Consider the following 22,989-nt stretch of genomic DNA (forward strand, 5'->3'; position numbering starts at 1 on the left):
AAATTCTGGTACAGTTCTCTGTAAGAGCAGTACCCACTTTTAACCACTGAGCCATGTCTCCAGCCCCCATGGGGGGGGGATGTTTTTCTTACCCAGCAGAATTATGTTGTGAGTATTATGGATATCAAAACGTAAAGATTAGTAGCCGGGCGTTGGTGGCGCACGCCTTTAATCCCAGCACTCGGGAGGCAGAGGCAGGTGGATCTCTGTGAGTTCGAGGCCAGCCTGGTCTACAGAGCGAGTTCCAGGACAGTCTCCAAAGCCACAGAGAAACCCTGTCTCGAAAAACCAAAAAAAAAAAAACAAAAACGTAAAGATTAGCATGGAAACAGTAAAGTATAAAATCCTGACTAAAAGCTCTATTCATATCTCAGTACATATTAAAGAAATATAGAAATACAGTATGTTTGTAAGATTCAAGGCTGTGTTAATGGTGACGGGGGAGGGAAATGTAGGTCTATCCCTAAATGCAGACAGCACTATCCACGGCTACCCCAGCTGAGTGTGTTCCTGCCACCACGCCTTGCACTGGATGAAACTCTTGAACTATCAGCCAAAAGAGCCCTCCCTTCCTTACACTTCTTTGTCAGGGATTTGGTGACAGCAACAAGATAAGGAGCCAACGCAGAGAAAGGGCACGGTGAGTGGGGCTGCTGCTGTTGTAAGGTCAGTCACATGGTCGTGGGCTCTCGGAACTGGTCTTCAGGAGAACTTCCCCATCATGACTCCATACCCCTCAAACTCAGACAAAATAAACCTTTCCTTCCCTGTTCTGTCGAGTGTTTGTTACAGCAGCAAGACAAGTAAGTAACACAAAAGTCAGATGAGAAAGATCCTACTCACCTGGCTTTTCTTTACAAAAGAAAAACAGATGTTATTACAGGAGAACCAGAATTTTCTAAGTTGATACTTTTTAAATACTGGGTGTGTATGGCTCGTACGTGTGGGCACATGTGCCACAATGCACATGTACAAGTCAGAAGACAGACTGCTATAAAGGGCTCTCTCCTTCCACCTTTACTGAACTCAAACTGTACAACTTGCATTGTCAGGAGGCAGTGCCCTTAACCACTAAACCATCCTGCTAGCCCCAGAGTTACTTTTAATCTTAAAATCTGCATGGTATCTGTTACTTACTGTAACTGCCGGGAGACTTTTCTTCATACATAAAATGAAGTTGTAGCTCCTCCTCAGACATCTCACAGATGAACACTTTCAGCAAGCAGCAAATAATAAACAAAGCATTATGCGTCTGCCAAATGAAGATGTGGCTAGAAAGAAGAGACCAGAATCACCTGAAGTTCTATATTTAATCATAAACAAGGTCAGTCTGGCTAGCGCATGATGTCTTCATAATTTGTGAATGGTTTTGCACAGCCTACTTACGATATTAAGACAATGGCTATATCTTTCAAAGGTTTATAGTTATATTGAGTCAGTGACAGCTATTGTACATAGTGAAATATACTTAATTAAAATGGTCCCTGATGCCTGTAGTATAACTACTTTGTCCTTAACTTTATAACTATGCCACATAAAAACAACTGAAGCAAAAGAGAGCTAAAACCATGGTAGCATAAAGAGAATATTCACAAGTGTACAATGTAACCAAAAGAAGGCATCAGTGGCAACACAATTCAGTGCTGCATTAGTAACAGGAAAAATTTTAACTGGATTTGATATATTTGTTCATAAGCAGGGCAGTGGATAATCAATGCTAAAACAATTTTATAAGGGTCAACATGGTGGCTCACACCTGTTATCCCAGCACTTGGAGACTTAATGCACCGGCATGCCATGAAATCAACGTTCAGCCTGGGCTACAGAGTGAGACCTTGCCTCAAACAAAGTCAATAAACAAGCAGACTTCCCCTGATCCAATATTTAGGACAGAAAAGCAATAGATGTGGAATGAGATAGCATCGATATAAGTCATTTAAACTAGATTAACAGTGACAATGAAAAATGATGGGAGGAAACTACCTTTTATGGTAACAATCATATCACAACAAAAGAGGACAATGACAGGATGAATATGACCAAGTAAATGACACCCATGTATGAAAATGTCATCTTAAAAGCCTTTATGCTAGCTTTATATGCTAACTATAACACTTTATATGCTAACTATAAGAATTAATTGAAATTAATTTTTAAAACTGAATTCAAAGAATAATTACATCATTATTAACTTTTTTTAAAAATCTAATTTTAATAATTAACCAAAATTCTGAAATCAAATTCCTGAATCTCACACCAGCAATTTAAGACACCAAAATACTTTTACTTTTCACTTCTTAATAAAGAGGGTTTTCCAAAGATCATAGCCTACTCCCCCACCTAATAAAGACCACCCCTCACAGCGAGCACTAAGTGCGCTGCGGTGCCAGTTAAAAGGCAGCTTACTTCTGGCACTCTGCCGAAAGCCTGAGCTCTCTGGTTCTGGAAAGGAAGACCTTAGTTAAGGCACCAAGATTTCCTGTTCGAGGGTTGTTTTCAACTGCAAGAGACAAGAAAAGCATTTAAATAGTTAACATTATTTACCATTTATAGACTATCAAATTGAAACTGCTAACCACTCTTACTGACAATTTCACATCTAATTAAAAAAATAAACAGTGAAAGAAAAAGCTATTCTCAATCTATGCTGGTTTGTTTTATGTCAGCTTGACACAGATAGAGTCATCAGAGGAGGAGGAAGCCTTAGTTGAGAAAATGCCTCCGTAAGATCAGGCTGTAGACAAGTCTGTAGAGCATTTTCTTAAGCACTGATCAATAGCGGGTGGAGGGGTGTCCCAGCCCATTGTGGGCAGGTGGTGCTGAATTACACAAGAAAGCAGGCTGAGCAACCCAGTAAGCAGCTCCCCTCCATGGCCTCTCCATCAGCTCCTGCCTCCTGGTTCCTGGTCTATTTGAGTCCTACCCTGACTTCCTTCAGTGATGAACAGTTAAGTGTAAGTCCTCCCCAACTTGATTTTGGTCATGGTGCTTCATAACAACAATAGAACAATAACTAAGACATAGTCTTAATTAAGAATATCAAAATTCAGCCGGGCATGGTGGCGCACGTCTTTAATCCCAGAACTCAGGAGGCAGAGGCAGGCAGATCTCTGTGAGTTAGGAAAAAAAAAATCAAAATTTACTTACAAAGTAAACAGTATAAGAAAGTGCAACCTCAAATAAGGTAAGAAACAATATTACTAGCTGAGCAGTGGTGAAGCATGCCTTTAATCCCAGCACTCAGGAGGCAGAGGCAGATGGATTGAGACCAGCCTGGTCTACAAGAGCTAGTTCCAGGACAGCCTCCAAAGCTACACAGAGAAACCCTGCCTGGGGAGGGGAGGGGAGGGGAGGGGAGAACCAATATTACTGTAAGTTTTCATTATTTTAAAATTTTTAAAAAGTATTATTTTACTTTATATTATGTAAGGTTGGTTGGTCTGCACATATATCTATACATCATGTATGTACCTGAGAAGGCCAGAAGAGGACATTAGGCCCCCTATAACTGGAATTATAGACTATTGTGAGCTGCCATGTGGGTGCTGGGAATTGAACTGTGTCCTCTGGAAGAGCAGCCAGTGCTCTTAACCACTGAGCCATGGTTCCAGTTCAATTTTACATATTCCTATCTATAGGTTGTTACTTGCTCAAGGACACATCCTCATTCACTGGCTCAAATCCTTAGTTATACCAAGAAGGGGGCTTATGAAGCCACTGTTGGGCAGCATGGCAAGTCCTGAAGCACAACAGTTAGGAATGCAACATAAGGAGACTACTTAGTCCAAATTTTACTTTTACTACTGAAGAACGCTCCCAAGGTTTAAATCCTGGCTGCAAAGTAAAAACCATGGCAGTGACAAGTATACAGTCATTTTCTTGACCAATGATTTTCAATGTAAATAAAGTCAAGTCACAGACATTGTTGAACCAGAAATGCAAACATTAAAGCACACTGGCCTGAGCTGCCAGGATTCATTTTCATACAGATCTGGGAATTATGTATCTATGTGAGCTTTTCTTGACATGTTAAAGAGCTTCATCAAAGATGCAGTTCTTCAGAATAGACTTTAAAAAATAAATAAATGCAGCCTTGGTCCTGCCTCAACCAGATGATGAGACCGGCGACTTCCTAGGGGAAGCCTTACCCTCTCTGAGGAGCAGATGGGAGATGGGGTGAGGAGACATGGGGGGAATGGGAGGAGAGGACAGAGGGGGAACTGGGACTGTGGGACTGGAATGTAAAAAAATAAATTAATAAAACAGGTTTAAATGAATGAATGCAGATCTGCAAATACATACTCTAAAAGAATGCACAAGGAGCCAGGCGTTGGTGGCGCACGCCTTTAGTCCCAGCACTCGGGAGGCAGAGGCAGGCGGATCTCTGTGAGTTCGAGACCAGCCTGGACTACCAAGCGAGTTCCAGGACAGCCTCCAAAGCCACAGACAAACCCTGTCTCGAAAAACCAAAAAAAAAAAAAAAGAATGCACAAGGAAAGTCAGGTGTGGGGCACATGCCTGAGATCCCAGCAGGGTCCCCTACTACCACTACAAACATAGACAGGGTGCATGGAACAAATGGTAAACACCTATGAGTCCATGAGGACAATAATTACTATTGTCACATCACAGTGGAGAATGTTGCTTCATTAGGTCAACTCATATTATACTACCATCATTTTTAACAGAAATTTTGAAAACCTGCCTGTCTTCCTCTCCCATCCCTCCTTACCCAAAGACTTGCAAACTGAAACAGTCGCCTCTTCCAACAGCTTCAACTCGGTACTGCAGAGACAAAAGGAGAGAGGTAATTTATAACACAATACTAAATGTGTACACACTAACGGAATGGAATGCATCAACTGAAAATCATTAGAACAAGAACATGGTAAACAAGAAAATTAGCAATATAAAATAATGCTTCACTTTTCTGTGTAGTTAGGAAATTTACTCTAATTCTCAAGACATTAGAGAGAAGAGCTTGGGGTCCTGCTGTGGAATAATCCTTCTGTGAAGATGTGTTGCTCTCATTGTGAATAAAAAGCTGATTGGCTGATAGCTAGGCAGGATTGTCAGGGCAGAGAGAACAATGGAAAAAATGAGGACAGAGTCTGGGGAGTAGACAGGAGATGGCGAGGAAGCAGGAGATGAACTTGTCATACTGAGAAAAGGATCTGAGCCACATGGCTGAGAGTAGATAAGAAATATGAGTTAATTTAAAATATAAGAGTTAGTTAGTACACTCATACAACAAGGACATCTGTTCAACTATGTTCATAGCAGCATTATTTGTAATAGCCAGAACCTGGAAGCAACCTACATGCCCCTCAACCAAAGAATGGATACAGAAAATGTGGTACTACTGGGCGGGGGGCGGGGCGGGGACGATGGAATCTTGAAATTTGCAGGCAGGCAGGTGTTGGTGGCCTTTAATGCCAGCACTGGGGAGGCAGAGGCAGGCAGATCTCTGTGAGTTCCAGGCCAGCCTGGTCTACAGAGCGAGTTCTAGGACAGCATCCAAAACAATACAAAGAAACCCTGTCTCAAAAAACCAAAAAAGAAAAGAAAAGAAAAGCAATTTGCAGGCAAATGGATAGAACTAGAAGAAACCATCCTAAGTGAGGTAACCCAGTCACAGAAAGACAAACATGGTATGTACTCACTCATATATGGATACTAGACATAGAGAAAAGGATTACCAGCCTACAATCCACACTGCCAGAGAAGCTAGGAAACAAGGAGAACTGTAAGAAAGACATACACAGTCCCCCAGTAAAGCGGAAAGGAACAAGAGCCCTGAACAAATGGGGAGCATGGCGGGGGGAGGAGGGGGGAGGAGAACATGAGGGATCAGGAAGATTGAGTGGGGAGAGGAATAGAGGAAAGCAAGGAAAAAAAACCGCATCAATAGAGAGAGCCACTATAGGTTTAAAGAGAAATCTGGACGAGGGAATTGTACAGAGATCCACAAGGATGACCTCAACTAGGACCTTAAGCAACAGTGGAGAGGCTACCTTAAATGCCCTTCTCCTATAATGAGAATGATGACTACCTTAAATGCTATCCTAGAGCCTTCATTCAGTAGCTGATGGAAGCAGAAGTAGAAATCTTCAGTCAAGCACTGAGCCAAACTCCTGGGATCCAGTTTCAGAGAAGGAGAAGTGACGAACAAAGGGGTGAAGACCATGCTGGGAAAACCCATATAAACAGCTAACCTGAGCAAGTGGGAACTCACGAACCCCAGTCTGACAGCTAGGGAACCAACACAGGACCATACCAAGCTCCCTGAATATGGGTGTCAGCTAGGAGCTCTGGCCAGCCTGTGGGACCTCTGGTAGTGGAACCAGGATGTATCCCTAGTGTACACATGGTCTTCAGGAGCCCATTTCCCATGGAGGGATACTCCCTTAGCTTATATTCAATAGGGGAGGGCCTAGGCCCTGCCCCAAATAACTTAGCAGATTTTGATGATCCCTCATGGAAGGCCTCACCCTCCCTGGGGAATGGATGGGAGATGGGATGGGGGGGTCAGTGGGAGGCATGGAAGGATGGGAGGGAGAGGGAACTGGAATTGATATGTAAAATAAGATTGTTTCTAATTTAAATGAAATCTATAAAAAAAAGAGTTAGCTAGTAACAAGCCTGTGCTACTGGTTAATAAGTCTCTGTGTTATTTGGGAACTGGCTGATGGGACAGAAAAGTCTGCCTTACAGGGTGCCCTAACTTTCAGGACCTGAGGTGGGTAATCCAAAACAGAATACAAGGCACAGGTTCCAAAGCAGCATGGGTCACACCCTTACAGTCATTCAGGGAGATGACATTATGCTTAGATGTGTAAAGCTTAATAGCACCCATGAGGCAACAATAGTCTGAAGCAACAGGGAGTCACAATGCACAAAACTCAGTCACACACCATCAAAGTCCTCCACAGCAGGAGAGCAGGTTAAACATGTGACCCTGGCTACACCATCTGGAGAATTTCAGCAAAAACTGAACAACACACTAACACTTCTTCTAGCACACAGAGGGCTCACAGGCCAGCAGAGTAAAACAGAGATAGAGCACAATCAAGTACATAATCTTTAAAATGCTAGTAACACTCCATCTAAGGTATGTGCTAAAGTAAAGTCCTAGGAAGGAATTCCAACAGCAAGAACATGGAATGTCTCTGCAGACAGAGTGATCACCACCAAGCATGTCATCAAGCATACTACCTCATAATGTAACAGAACCACCACACTGCACATGGATTTCTAATAACTGCCCAGTTAATAGAAAGCAAAGTGTACCCTGACATAAAGGAGGGTACAGATTGAAGCCACATCTCAGGGTCAAGTTTTTTATGCAGTTGCATGGCCTAGCTTGAGAGTCTCAGTGTCCTTAAAGCAAAGGATGCCACCATCAACAGGACAGTTGCACAAATCTCAATGCAACATGTAGAAAGGACCCAGCACACAGCTCAGTGTGAACTCCCTAGTCCTCAACTACAGAGGACACTCACAAGTCATGGTTTCATTTTTAGTCTTCATGCACTTACAAATAACTTACCAGTGCTATGCTGGCTTCTACCACTAGACAACAGGGAGGTATACCACATCATTTAATAATTTTGAGGTGTTTAAACATTTTTGAAATCATATCAAACAACTATAGGCAATGCTAGACGTGGTTGTTGGCCCACACCTATAATCCTAGTACTTTTGAGATAGTCTGAAGGACCATGAATTCAAGGCCACTGTGAGCACCTGCACTCAAGTGCATATACCGTCACACAGACTCATACAGAAATATAATTTTAAAATCTTTAAAAAAAAAACATCCAGTGGTGGCACATGACTTTAATCCCAGCACTCTGGAGGCAAAGGCAGGTGGATATATGTTCATTGGAGGATAGTCTGGACTACAGAGCAAGTTGCAGGACATCCAGGGCTAAACAGAGAAACTCTGTCTTGAAAAACAAAAAACAAAGCAAAACAACAATCCACACACAGTCAGGCATGGTAGCACAGGCCTTTAGTCCCAGCACTGGGGAGGCAGAGGCAGGCAGATCTCTGAGCTGGAGGTCAACTTGATCTTCTACATAATGAGTTACAGGACAACCAGGGCTGTCTCAAAGAAACAAAAATAAAACAAACTCACATGTGTGAACATATACACACTAAAACAAAAAGAAGTTAAATAACATGAAGGCTGGGGCACATCACTCTATATATTTTAAAACCTCTTCTGTTTTAAACCCCGTATTTCAATCCTTGGGCATGACAAACATCTTTGCCCTTTTCTGCAAGAATGGTCTAGAGAGCTGAATGTTAAATTATGACAGAAAAAAGTAAAATCTGACCAATATAAAGTGAAAAGCTATAGAAAATGTTTCCTATAAAGATAGATTATCAACCATATTAGCCACTAAACAAGAAAATGTTTCCAAATATCATCAGCCACAACTCAGGACAAGGCCTGGATAGATGAATCTGCTGGTTCCTTACTGTCTCAGGGAAGAGCTTACCTTCAGCTCAAGCCTGAAGTGTAAATAACAAGACCAGAGTTCAGTGTTAGGCCACCCATTGCCATCAGTCAACAGAGAGCAACTGTTGATTATCACACAGTTTTCTAAAACTGACAAACAAAAAGAACATTTTTGGTAAGGAGGGAAAAACCATACTTTTCTATAAAGCCTGTAGTCCAAGAATTCAAGTTTCCACCATCAATGGAAACACATAACATGGGTCATTTGAATAAAGCAAATATAACTGTCATACATGAAAATTTGCAAAAATGTACAATATTTTTAATCAACTAGTGTTAACAAGTCAGAGAGATGACAGTTTGCAAATAAAACACAAGTAGAGTTAACACAGGCAGCACACAGAACTAGGGAAAGAGTATTTGTGGCCCTCTCTTGATTTCTGTTACCCACATTTCCCTTTGTCAGCTCAGGCTCTCTCTTTCCACCAGCCCATCTTCACCTGTGCAGACTGTGGCTCTGCATTTACAGGGATCAACAGATTATGGAGCCTGTGCTGAAGAATTACAGAAAGAAAAAAGGAGACTGAACAATACATAATCTTGGAAACAATTATTACCAATTTGTTACAAAATTTTGTTACATGTTGAAGAAATGACTCAGCAGTTAAGAATGCTTGCTGCTCTTCCAGCCCCCAGACACTTTCTTATTCAAGCAGATCTACATAATACCAACATGGAAACACTACCATGCACATACAATGTCTACATACATGTAGAAGAAACTGTATCATGGGGGCTGCAATGATGGCTCCATGGTAGAGAGCACTTGCTGTTGGTTCCCAGCACCCACATGGCAGCTCACAACCATTTGTGACTCCGGTTACAGGTGTTCTGATACCCTCTGGCCTCCATGGGCAATAGGTATACCTATGGTGAACATACATACATGTGGCATACATGCATGGATGCAGGCAAAGCATTCAAACCCATAAAATATGAATACATTTGAAAATACCTTTTAAAACAAAAAAGTATCATGCATATAACATGTTATAAAAATTGTTTTTTAGAACTGGAGAGATGGTTCAATGGTTAAGGCACTGACTGCTCCTCCAGAGAGTCTATGTTCCATTTCCAGCAACCACGTGGTGGCTCACAACCACCTGTAATGAGATCTGGTGCCCTCTTCTGGCATGCAGGGATACATGCAGACAGAACATTAAAAAAGATTGTACCTAGGTTATAATTACAATCACACAAAACAATGTGAAAGATAAAGAATTTAAAGAAATGAATTTAAATATGACAAGGAAAATGATAGGTTGACAAGTAACTTTTCTCTAATTGCCATGAAACCATCAACTATGGTGTATTCAGGAAGCAAACCTCTAAATTACATATATTCTCTCACTCACAGCTTTCAGCAAATTAGACTGAGTGTATTTTACTTTTTAGGCACACCAGTCCCATATACAAATGGTAAAAGATAAAAAAAACTCATAGTTCAAAAGATAAAAAGCTCATAGTTTTGCAGATGTGCAAAAAGCTATTGGCAGAAATTACTAGAGAATTCTGAACATAGATTTGCTGAATAAACCACAATTAGAAGGTTTATAAAGTAAATACTAAAAATTTTTTCAGCCCTTTCACTGAAATGTTTTTTCACAGAATGTCTTCAAAATTGATACTTTACACCAATGTCATTTTGGCCTACAATGTACCTATTCTAACAAATATGCAATCCTTGTCAGTTTACAAATGGCCTAAATAAATCAACAAGTCACCATTCAGAAAAACACAGAGGCATTTCTAAGGACTTCCCCTTTACATTAGCAAAGAGGGAACTACAGAAATAATTCATAAAACTAACAAGAATCAGACCATTCAGTGGTTAAGCTGCAGGAAGGTTAATGTTTTAAAAGAACCTATTCATAGTAAAATTTCAAAGGATAAAACTGCATATAAATTTACTACAGAAAATTTTTAATGCATCAGGCAAACCAAAAAGGTGTTTCTATTCCTGTGATTCATAGACAATCTATACACTGCCATTCAGCTGCCAAAAATCAAAGGCCTGGAACTATTCAACTGTCAAAACTGCAACCACCACCATACTGGGTAACACTGCATTTATTTTCTCAGGAAAATAAGAGAAATTAATGACTTTCAAACTTAGATTTCAAAACCACCAGAAAGTAGTCAAGGGAGCAATGGTAAGGCTTTCTTGGCCCCTTACTTTAGCACTGTGAAAATTTGTCCCCCATCTAAGCGTTCACTTTAAGGGAGTAACTAATCCAAGAGGAACTCACTCACCTTCTAAAAACTGTGCATTGGAAGGTATAAATGCAAGGAGGAAATGAAAATTTTAATGCAATGTGTAAAAACTGAACTTCCTGAAGTTCCTCAATCTGAGAAAATGAGATACAAGGAAAGCTACATGCTGTTTATTCCATTAACAAAAGAACCTCATGTGTTACTTTTGCTGCCATCAGAACAAACCTCTGATGAAAGAAATGAAGAGAACCTGGAAAACGGTTTCGTAGCTATGCTAGGCCACCTCAGTCAGGCAGTCTGTTCCCGTAAACTATGTAATGTGTGCCAATGAGAATAAACACAAGACAGGCACAATGACTCAAAGAAGACAGCATGTCCTAAGCACTGTCTCTCTCACTCAGACTCCTGAGCTAACTCAAGTCTCCTCTGCTTCTCAAGTGAGGAAACACATTTAAATGCTTTAAGGAAAGATCACTGGGCCAAGTACCCTAACAGAGGGAAGCCAGACTTCCCTCAGGCAGGTCGCCTCTGCCTGCCACCTGGACTGCCCACAACGTTCAAGCACAAGACATCAGGAATCAGGAAGTATGACCCACAGCTTTGGACAAGCTTGAAATGTGAATATACGACCTCATGATCCTTCTCTCAAGGATCAGCATACCATTTTATAATGCAGCACTCTGGGCGTTACTTCAAGTTCCGGTTAATGAGTCCACGCTTCTGTAGGAGCTGATCAACACAAGTCACCTCTGGAGTTGCACAGACCTAGTTTCAATTGGGTCCTTACCAGTCACTCACTGTAATCACGCACAGCTACAACCCCCTGAGTGCCCAGTGCTCACAGACATAGAATAGAACAGATGTGAACAACTGAATAGACAGACGACATTCAGTCCAGCATGTGGAAATGTGACAGACTTCCTAAGTAACTAACAATCGATCATGTCTACTTTAGCAAAGACTCAGCAGAATGTTCTTATTTTTTATAATACAAGAAAACTCTGAAAGAAAAATCAAAGTGGAACTTCAAAATGCTAAAGAGAAATGGAAACTCTGTATGGCAAAGAGAAGTTTTAAAAATGCTGTATGATGAGGCATATACATAGAGTATTATTCAGTGTTAATATCGGACAGGTGCTACAATAAGTATGAAACATGGAAACAGAATGCTAAATGGGAGAAGCCAATCATAAAAGATATATATTACATGGCTCTGCATATCAAGGTATCTAAGATCCCTAGTGCAGGCAAACTTGTAGACAGAAAGCAGCGCAGAGGTCACTAGGAGGCACTGGGAGCAGTGAGGAAGTCTGTACTGTTTAATAGGCAAGGTACTTCTGTTTCCAGCGGAAGAAAGGCCCTGAGAGTGAAGGATTGGAGTAGTCAGACAAATACATTATGACAGTAATACAACATCACATCTTTTTTTTTTTTTTTTTTTTTTTTTTTTGGTTTTTTCAGACAGGGTTTCTCTGTGGCTTTGGAGGCTGTCCTGGAACTAGCTCTTGTAGACCAGGCTGGTCTTGAACTCACAGAGATCTACCTGCCTCTGCCTCCTGGGTGCTGGAATTAAAGGTGTGCACCACCAATGCCCGGCCACAAAAATCACATTTTTTAAAAAATATATTCAAAATATTAAAAGTGGTATGTAGTATTCATAAACAGACATGGCTATTTTAACTTTTGTTTTCCTGTTTTATAACTTTTCTACAATTAACAATTACTTAAATGTTTTAAAGGATCATTTTATTGGTAACAGCAACCATACAGATGTCATCTATTTACACTGCATAAAAACTTGGAAATTTGTCACACTTCTATTTTTATTAATGAAAAGTGAGAAACCACTGAAGTGGTCAATGCTAGTTAAATAATTTAAGGCTATTCACTAGCCAAACCACTGAAAAGGGAAACACTATAAGGAGGGAATTAAGAATAGGATGAACACATTGTAATGGCATTCTAAAGGCACACACAGCCAATGTCAGCACTAGTTACACACACCCAATGTCAGCACTATTACACACAATCAATGTCAGCACTAGTTACACACCATCAATATCAGCACTAGTTACACACCATCAATGTCAGCACTAGTTACACACAGTCAATGTCAGCACTAGTTACACACAGTCAATGTCAGCACTGTTACACACAATCAATGTCAGCACTACTTACACACAATCAATGTTAGCACTACTTACACACAATCAATGTTAGCACTACTTACACACAATCAATGTCAGCACTACTTACACACAGCCAATGTTAGCACTGGTTAGTTACATACAATGTTAGCACTAATTACACACAGCCAATGTTAGCACTAATTACATACAGCCAATGTTAGCACTGGTTAGTTACATACAATGTTAGCACTAATTACACACAGCCAATGTTAGCACTAGTTACACACAGTCAATGTCAGCACTGTTACACACAGCCAATGTTAGCACTAGTTACACACAATCATTGTCAGCACTAGTTACACACAATCAATGTCAGCACTAGTTACACACAGTCAATGTCAGCACTGTTACACACAGTCAATGTCAGCACTGTTACACACAGTCAATGTTAGCACTACTTACACACAATCAATGTCAGCACTAGTTACACACAATCAATGTCAGCACTACTTACACACAGCCAATGTTAGCACTACTTACACACAGCCAATGTTAGCACTAGTTACTCTTGATTGCTTGCAGGTTAAATGCTTTTCCTTGTTTAGTTTTTCCCCTTCTGCATTTAAGTTTGAAATGTGAACACACAGTCCCTCGGGGCTGAGTGAGTGTTACATGACTGCAGCTGTTCTACCTTATCTCAGCACCATCTAGTGCCCAGAGGGTGGAATAGGTCTCATGATGCTGTAGAGAATGGGAAGCACCTGGCAGAAGCAGAGTCAGGTAGGACCACACTTAGTCTGCGCTTATCTGCGCTTATGTTCCAAACAGCTCAACAATCACATGACCAACAGGCACAATGGCTCAAGCCTGTGATCCCAACACTTGGGAAGCTGAAGAAGGAGGATGGAGAGTTCCAGGCCAGGCTGGGCTACACAGAAGGACCCTTTGCCTTTAAAAAAGAAAAAATCGTATGACTTCCAATAGAAAGTGTTTTTATCAGAATATTAGTTCAGTTTATGTTCAATCTTCAGTTTCTACTTTTAAGACAGCTCTTGCTATTTATGAACTAATATCAACTTCCTTGAAGAAAAAGAAAATGTGACCCTCTAGACTCTATAGCAGTGGTTCTCAACCTGTGGATCGCACGCCCTTTGGGGTGGTATATCAGACATCCCACATATTAGATATTTACATTATGATTCATAACAGTGGCAAAATTACAGTTATGAAGTAGCAATGAAATGATCTTATGGTTGGGGGTCATCACAACATGAGGAACTGTATTAAAGAGTTGTAGCATTAGGAAGGTTGACACCACTGTTCCATGGTGTTCTACAAACTTATGTGGTCAGGATCACTATTTCCACTTCACAAAAATAGCAGAAGGCTCGAAGAGCTTGGGTGGCATGCTAAAGTGCTCAAAGCTAGTAGAGGGAGAGCTGGGCTGAAACAAGGTCAGTTTTGCCTAAACCTACCCTTGCCTCACTGCACTGTTTCAATGCTCAACCCGGCTAGGCTTGGCAGTACACACCTGTAATCCTAGCACTTGGGAGGCTGGGGAGGAGAATTTTAAGATCACAGCTAGTTTGAGGTATATAACGAGACCATATCTAACAAAATAGACAATCCTATTCTGTTACTTAGGTAGTCATTTTTTTTTTTACAGAAGTGTGGGATTTTCACTTCCTAGACAGACCGCTGTTTAACTTTCATATCCTTTAGAGTTTAAACCATAAAATACATATTTTAGTAAGTAAATAAGTACAATTATATTTTAGTTCTATCTACAACACTATAATTAATGCTGGGAGAGCCCTCACCTTCAGTACTACTATGTGTGTTCAACCTTTAAAAAATTGTCATTTACGCCGGGCAGTGGTGGTGCACGCTTTAATCCCAGCACTCGGGAGGCAGAGGAAGGCGGATCTCTGTGAGTTCGAGGCCGGGCTGGTCGACAGCCTCCAAAACAATACAGAGAAACCCTGTGTCGTAAAACCAAAAAATAAAATAAATAAATAATAGTCATTTATAATCAAGTTATAAAACAACACAACAAAGGATATCAAGTTCAACTAAGTCTGTAACTTTCCTTGAGTCACAGTTACAAATAACTACCCTCTGCACTTGCAACCCACAGACCCTAGGTTGGATGCACCGGCACAATCCATCTTCTTTGGGAGCTGTTCTTATTCTGGTTCCTTCCAGCTTCTCCCAGAATCTTCTGAAATCATCACCATCTACCCAGTACACCCACACTGTCTACTTCAACCTGTCTGCAGGGTACATATCTGACTCTACATCTGAACTGTCTTTCACTTTTCTTTATTTAATTAGACATGTTTCAGAATGACAAAAATCTTTCTTTTCAACAAGTAATTTTCACTGAATGGCACAGTATCACAAGGTGATACACTCAGAATATCAAATAAGATGAAAGCATGGTCATACCCTTCTTGGTTAAAATCCTTCAACAGACAAAATGCATACAACTTGAATATTCTGTAAAATCTCTCAAATCTTCCCAACCTCCTCCCCTCACCACTTCTCAGTTCTTCATGTTCCTGGAATGGGCATGTTCCCTGCACTTCCATACAGCCCTTATGATGCTTCACTCTATAGTATAAGCCCCTTGAGAGCACAGGGTATCACCTTCCTACTTCACCACTATGGCTTGAGGAACAAACAAATGATAGAGCGATAAACAGTGAGGAACTATTTATGCAGGAACTCTGCATGACAAGCACAGGACACACATTATAAACATGCTCACACATATTATACTTTTACACCAGTATACTCAGGTATCTACAAATCAAATTATAATAAGCATGGGTTTATTAGCACCATTGTGTAATTCAGAAGCTATGTGTCTTTCTGGGATCTATCCCCATCAACCATCCTAATGTCACTGCCTGTTTCTCATCCTGAGTCTGTCCTTCTCCATACTTAGAGCCATTCTGCATCAAGACTCCTAGGGCTCTCTACTCCCTGGTCTCACATTTCAAGACAAAGGTGGCAAGTTGACAATAAAACTGCCCAGCACAACCACTGAGGAACAGGACAGTCTCAGAAAAAAAAAATGACAAAGCATACACCACCAAAATAAATGCAATCTCCACAAATGAAGCCTCTGAAGTATTAGACCCATAATCTACAACACATGGTACACTTATTCCATAGCTTTTCATAAAAAAATCCTTTATGCTTTTCTCTATAAATTAGAATAAATTAACATCTCACGTAATAAACAATAAGAATAGAAAAGGGTATTCAAGAAAAAAATGCAAAACACCTATATCAACAAATCACAAAACAATAATAAAGCCTTAGTAATTTAAACTCCACTGACACAAGTGTGGCAAACATGGAAGTTAAATGTTTATTTAAAATATTTATTTTTACTTTTGTGTATATCTGTGTGTGTCTGTACACATGCATGTGACTGCCCAAGAAAGCCAGAAAGGGGCGCTGGATCCTCTGGAGCTGGAATTACAGGCAGTTGTGAGCTGCCTGACATGGGTCAGAAGGGTCACAACCGCCTGTAACTACAGCTTCAGGGGATGACAGACACACACACACACACACACACACACACACACACACACACACACACAGAGCCACAGACTGAGACAGAGAAAATAAAGGATTTTTAAAGTCTAAACGGTCTTAAATTGACAATAGTGAGGAAAAACAAAGCCTCTGAGATACTGTGGTTTGTTGTATAAATTGGTAAAACTTCCTTGGAACAATCTGGCATATTTATAAATGCATACACATTCTGACCCAACAATTCCACTTCAAGGAATTCACTGTAGAGATAAATTTGTATGTTTGTGAAATATGCACAGCACTATGAAGTAACAAAACATTAGAAATAGTCTAAATGCCCACTATTAGAAAGTTGATTAAACATATTTAAAGGCTGTTCTACAGCCATGAAAACAGATAAAACTATGGTCTATATGCTTACATATACAAGACATATTTTACTTTAATGGAGGAGAAAGCAAGAGGGAGGATGATTTGAAGCTGGTGTTTATGTTTACACAATTCTTTAAGACTAAATGGGATGTGTGGAAAATAACTTCACACTGCCTTTAAGAACCAAAAGAACTAGCCGGGCGTTGGTGGCGCACGCCTTTAATCCCAGCACTCGGGAGGCAGAGGCAGGTGGATCTCTGTGAGTTTGAGGCCAGCCTGGTCTACAGGGTGAGTTCCAGGACAGCCTCCAAAGCCACAGAGAAACCCTGTCTCGAAAAACCAAAAAAAAAAAAAAAAAAAAAAAAGAACCAAAAGAACTGCTGAGAACTGCTGCAGGCAAATGCAGCTGGGTAAGGAGACAGATGCAGGAGGAAAACTATTTCCCACTTTTCCTACCTTCTGTAGTTTCTACTAACATACTAACCAGGATAAAAGGACACTGGAAAGTAGCATGTTGATAGCGCAGGCTCATGCAGCCTTCAGTGAGAATTTCCAGTCTCCAGTCATTGTCTTACCTGCTGGTTGGCGCAGGAAAGGAAAAGGAAAAGAGCTGATTCCAGAAGGGGTCGTTTTCAGAGATGGACTCGGTGCCTGACAGCTTCTTCAAGTACTCGTTTTTAGGAAGGTCGCTGATGCTGCTACTGTTCGCTCCCATCTTCTATGTGGCAGGCAACGGTCCTCACATGGGCATGTCCACCAAACGTCCTGTTTAAAAAAAAAATCATTTGGCGTTGGTGGCGCACGCCTTTAATCCCAGCACTCGGGAGGCAGAGGTAGGTGGATCTCTGTGAGTTTGAGGCCAGCCTGGTCTACAGAGCGAGTTCCAGGACAGCCTCCAAAGCCACAGAGAAACCCTGTCTCGAAAAACCAAAAAAAAAAAATAAAAATCATTTGAAATAAACACCACACTTTCATAACATTGAGCTAGACAGATAATAAACCTGCATCTCCTCTAAAGGCAAGCACAGCTCTCTTCCCAAAGGAAGAAGAGGGATTATAATCTATCAGAGCCAGTACAGACACGAAAGTGCCAGCCAATGCTTATCCCACATGCTAGGATGAACACAACTCTGGGGCTAGAGAGATGGCTCTATAGTTACAAGCACTTGCTGTTCTATCCTAGGTACTGGAGTTTAGATCCCAGCACCTAGGGAAGGTGGCTCACAAATGCCAGTAACAACAACCCCCAGAGAACCAGCATCCTCCTTAAGTCTCTGAAGACATCTGCCCACACACGTGCGCATGCACTTACAAAGATGCACACAGGCATTGAGTAAAAAAATAACATAAAAAAACATAATTCTGCCCAAGAAAATGTCTCAAAGCAAATTCCTAGTAATCCAGAATAGTCTGGAAAGAAAGTTCTTTTATAAATGGGACAACAGTGCTAAAGAAACACAAAGTCTAGATGGCCCAATACAAAGGAGAAAGTAACTCAACTAACTGCCATGTGCTGCAGTGCTGAGGGAGTGGAGGCTATCCCAAATCAGAGGTCTCAATTGCAAAGACATGGCATCTCACTATAAAGACACCCACAGACGTAAGACAATCTAGCAAGGAAACAGAAAAACAGACTACCATAAGTCAAAAGAGGGCTGGAGAGATGGCTCAGTGGTTAAGAGCTGCTCTTCCAGAGGTCCTGAGTTCAATTCCCAGCAACCACATGGTGGCTCACAACCATCCATAATGAGATCCAGTTCCCTCTTCTGACCTGCAGGGATACATGCAGGGAGAACACTGTATACACAATAAATAAATATATCTTTAAAAAAAAGTCGAAAGAGATAAAGAAGGCCGCTACATTTTAATAAAGGGACCAAGTCATCAAGGAGATAGGACAAGGGACAGAGGGATGGCTCAGAGGCTAAAAGTACTTGTTGCTCTTACAGGGACCTGGGTTCTTTACCCAGCACCCACACTGTGGGCAGTCATCTCTAACTCCACTTCCAGAGGCTCTGAAACCCTCTCTTCTGGGCTCCACAGATACTACAAGCACATAGTGCAGACACAGATGCAGGCAAAACTCCATATATATAAAATAAAAATAAAATCTTAAAGATTAGCCTTCATATACAATATAAATGAGCAATAGACCAAGAATGGAATCAGGGAAAAATGTCTTACACAATAGCATAAATCAATCAATCAATAAAATGTTTTCAGATAACTCTAACAAAGTAAAAGACTTGTACAACAAAAACATTAAGACATTAAAAAGATACCAGAAGATGGAAAGATCCTCCAAGCTCATGGATGAGTAGGATTAATATAGTGAAAATGACCATCCTACCAAAAGCAATCTGTAGGTTCAATGCAATTCCCATGAAAATTCCAACACAATTCTTTAAAGAAATTGGAAGAACAATTTTCAGCTACATATGTAAACACACAAAAAAAAAAACCTGGAATGGCTAAAAACACTCCTAAGTAATAAAAGAACTTCTGGGGTATCTGTGGTTTTGTTGCTCTTGCAGAAGTCATGGGTTCAACTCCCAGCATCCACATGGTGGCTCACAATCACGCCTAAATCCAGTTCCTGGGGATCAAACCCCCTCCTCTGGCATACATGTGGTACATACACATACATGCTACATGAAAAACACTCATCATATATTTAAAAAAATCTTTAATTTCAGTATAAAGAGGCTGGCCTAGAAGTTACTATGTAGTTCAAGTTGGTCTCACCCTACATTCCAACCTTACCTTCACAAACACAGAAAGAACAGGTATAGAACACCATACCTGGCTTCATGTGATTTTTTTTGCATGTGTGTTTGTTTTGGGTTTTTGTTGTTTCCAGTTTCATGTGGTTTTTTTACAGATGTTATTTATTTTATGTTTTGCCTTCATGTATTTCTGTGCACCATATGCATGTAGTACCCACAGGAGCCAGAAGAGGGCGTTGGATCCTCTGAAACTGAAGTTTAAAGGCTGAGCCACTTCTTCATGCCCCATTTGCATTTTAAAGACAGGATTTTATGTAGTTCAGGCTGGTCTTAAACTTGCTGTGTAGTCAAAGATGGCTTCTGAATACCTGATCTTCCTGATTCTGCATTCCATGTACTAGGATTTCAGGTGCACCACCACATCTAACTTTCTTTTTTTTTTTTTTTTTTGGTTTTTACGAGACAGGGTTTCACTGTATTGTTTCGGAGGCTATCGGTCCAGCCCGGCCTCGAACTCACAGAGATCCGCCTGCCTCTGCACATCTAACTTTCAAATGGCCAGTTCTGCTTACTTCTGACCATCGTCCTATTAGTGACATGGCTAAGCTGGTAACACAAAGAATGGGGAAACAGCAGTAGAGTAGTGACAACAGCTTTGTGGCAATAACAAGAGAGGCAATAACAGTCCAGAGAGCAGCTGGGGCAAAAACAGGTAGCAGAAAGGCTTCAAAGAGCTGAAGCTAAGAGATTATATGCCCTAATCCATGGATGGGTTTCATGGAGCTGCCCAACCTGAAGGGTCAAGGGTCTGAGCTACCTTACGCCTGTAAGCTATACTACTGTCTCACAGACTGAAAAGTCTGAGAACTGTAAGAACTACAGCTACAGGAACAAGATCTCAGGACAGAGGCCTGCTCAGGAACCCTAAAATAGGTACTGCCATCACTCCTAGCTGCTAGAGGTCAAGGATTATAATAGCTGCCAAGTACCAAGGCTACCGATGCTTAAAACTCAGTGACGCCGGGCGGTGGTGGCGCACGCCTTTCAGGGCCACGATCACGCATGGAGTAAAGCACACCATCTCAACACAGGAAACAGACTCCACCTCCCCCCACACCACTTTCCTTCCCATCACCTCCTCGTCCCTTCCCTCAAGCTCCCACTATGTAAGGAGGAACTTGAAATGGCATATTTCTACATTATATAAAACTAGTCTGCCTAGGTGGATTACTCCTGAGAGCCACAAGTCAAGCCTCCCCCCACCCCACCCCCGCCCCCATCCCTAATTAACCTCTGGCACATTCCTAAAACAAAGTACTGAAAACATGCTTGCTGAAATAGCCATGGTCCAAGTTAATAAACACATGCAAAGACCTTCAACCTAAAACAAGGATAAAATATGGTATTTAAAACAACAAAGTGGGGCCGGGCGGTGGTGGCGCACGCCTTTAATCCCAGCACTCGGGAGGCAGAGGCAGGTGGATCTCTGTGAGTTCGAGGCCAGCCTGGTCTACAGAGTGAGTTCCAGGACAGCCTCCAAAGCCATAGAGAAACCCTGTCTCGAAAAACCAAAAAAAAAAAAAAACAACAACAACAACAAAGTGGGACTGGAGAGATGACTCAGCAGTTAAGAGCTCTTCCAGAGGACCTGAGTTCGGTTCCCAGCACCCATGTCTGAAGGCTCACAGCCTGCTGCTGACTCCAGCACTCAGGAATACAGCGCCCCTTTTCCTGGCCTCTGCAGGCACATACAGGACACATGCATTCACACAGACACATCCGTAAGTAAAAATTGTAAAGACAAATCTAAAAAAATTAAATGTTTTAAAGTACCATTTTTAAGCCGGGCGTTAGTGGCACACGCCTTTAATCCCAGCACTCGGGAGGCAGAGGCAGGCGGGTCTCTGTGAGTTCAAGGCCATCCTGGTCTACAAAGTGAGTTCCAGGAGAGCCTCCAAAACAATACAGAGAAACCCTGTCTCAAAAAAAAAAAAAACCAAAAAAAAAAAAAGTACCATTTTTATCCACCAGTCCAGTAAAGGTTTACAAACGGCTAACAGTGTGAGGACTCTCATAGGTCCTTCCAATTTTTTTTTTTCTTTAGTATAGGCACCGCTGAAGCAAGCACGAGGACTCTACTAAGTATCTCTGGCAGAGATTCACTGAGTCACTGGATGCAGGTGGGTACATGCTAAGTGCCCACTGTATGTCGGCAGCATTATAATCCAAAACTCCCATGAGGCAAGGGGCAGGAGATGGGAGTGGCTGCAGAGACAAGTCTCTCTCTCTCATCCTCATCAGGTGTCTAGGCTCAAAGGATGAAGGACTGGCTCCCTTCAAGGATCACACTGCCACACATGATGACATGGACCTTCTTCAACCTGGAGTCATGGAATTTGAGCACCAACCAATGTGAGACCAACACAAGGCAGTCTTTCTGACTCACTTGGTCCTACACACTGGCATCCCTGTACCTCCAAACGGAGAGAATTAAGCCCACTAACACTTACTCATGGCTATCAAGTTCCAGAAATCTAATAAAGGGGGTTACACTCCGTGCTTCCTCTTCTCTTCCATTCTACCTGCCTACTCCAACTTGGTACCCAAAAGGAAGCTAGACTTCCCCCCAGTCCTGCTCACTACAGAGGAAGCACAAATCTAAGATGAGGGGAAATGGAGGCCAACTCTGGGGGTTTGTATACACGAAGCAACAGAACCTAGTGGGTGAGGCAAAGGACAGAGGGGCAATCACATTCTCTGACACCTAATATTTTCATGCATGTATTTATCCTTTGCCTTCCACCTTGTCAGCTTCATAAAGAAAGTGCTTTCTATCCTCATTCTAAAAAAACCTACCTCACAGATAAACTGACACTTGTTGACAACTTCTATGGATGCACATGTCCATGGCACAATTGTTTATAACAATAGCCTAAACAGTTTACACAAATAGGGGATAAGTTAAACTGTAGAATCACATGCAATAAAGCACTCTGAAAAGGAGTTAGATCTTAAAGATGTGAAGATATTCTGTGGTGGCTGGAATAGGAATGGCCCCCACAGGCCATGTATTTGAATACTAAGCCAACAGGGAGTGGCACTATTTTGAAAGGATTAGAAGGTGTGGTCTTGTTGGAGGATGTGTGTTTCAAAAGCCCATGCCAGCCCAGCCCAGTGAGTCAGTCAGTCTGTCTGTCTGTCTATCTGTCTTTCTCTGCCTATGGATGAAGATGCAGAACTCTTGGCTACTTCTCTAGTACCATGTCTGCCTACAAGCCAACATGCTCCTTACCAAGATGATAATAAATTAACCTCTGAAACTGTAGGCATGCCCACAATTAAATGCTTTCTTTTATAAGACTTATCTTGGTTATGATATCTCTTCACAACAACAGAACAATGACTAAGACAGAAGTTGGTACGAGATACTAGGGAATTGTTGTAACAGGCCTGACCATGCTGTTTGTTATAG

General features: G+C 41.4%; 1 protein-coding gene and 1 long non-coding RNA gene across 7 annotated transcripts in view; one reads left to right on the forward strand and one right to left on the reverse strand.

Moving 5' to 3' along the window:
• The window catches only part of Dym (dymeclin), a 254,334-nt gene that overhangs the window by 221,221 nt on the left and 10,124 nt on the right, over positions 1 to 22,989 (reverse strand). For all 6 annotated transcript variants that reach the window (XM_040741591.1, XM_040741587.1, XM_040741590.1 and 3 more), the window contains exons 2-5: positions 17,367 to 17,556; positions 4,733 to 4,785; positions 2,407 to 2,500; positions 1,138 to 1,271 (exon numbers count right to left, since the gene is read on the reverse strand). In XM_040741591.1, the coding sequence (XP_040597525.1) occupies positions 1,138 to 1,271; positions 2,407 to 2,500; positions 4,733 to 4,785; positions 17,367 to 17,506 (421 nt within the window). In that variant the 5' untranslated portion in view covers positions 17,507 to 17,556. The remainder of the gene's footprint in view (positions 1 to 1,137; positions 1,272 to 2,406; positions 2,501 to 4,732; positions 4,786 to 17,366; positions 17,557 to 22,989) is intronic.
• Positions 4,660 to 22,059, forward strand: LOC121138819. Its single transcript, XR_005875674.1, has 3 exons — positions 4,660 to 4,807; positions 21,622 to 21,697; positions 21,819 to 22,059. It is a non-coding gene; the product is annotated as an uncharacterized LOC121138819 (long non-coding RNA).

The sequence above is a fragment of the Mesocricetus auratus genome, unplaced genomic scaffold (genome assembly GCF_017639785.1).
Source record: "Mesocricetus auratus isolate SY011 unplaced genomic scaffold, BCM_Maur_2.0 Super-Scaffold_6730, whole genome shotgun sequence".
Classification (NCBI taxonomy): Eukaryota; Metazoa; Chordata; class Mammalia; order Rodentia; family Cricetidae; genus Mesocricetus; species Mesocricetus auratus.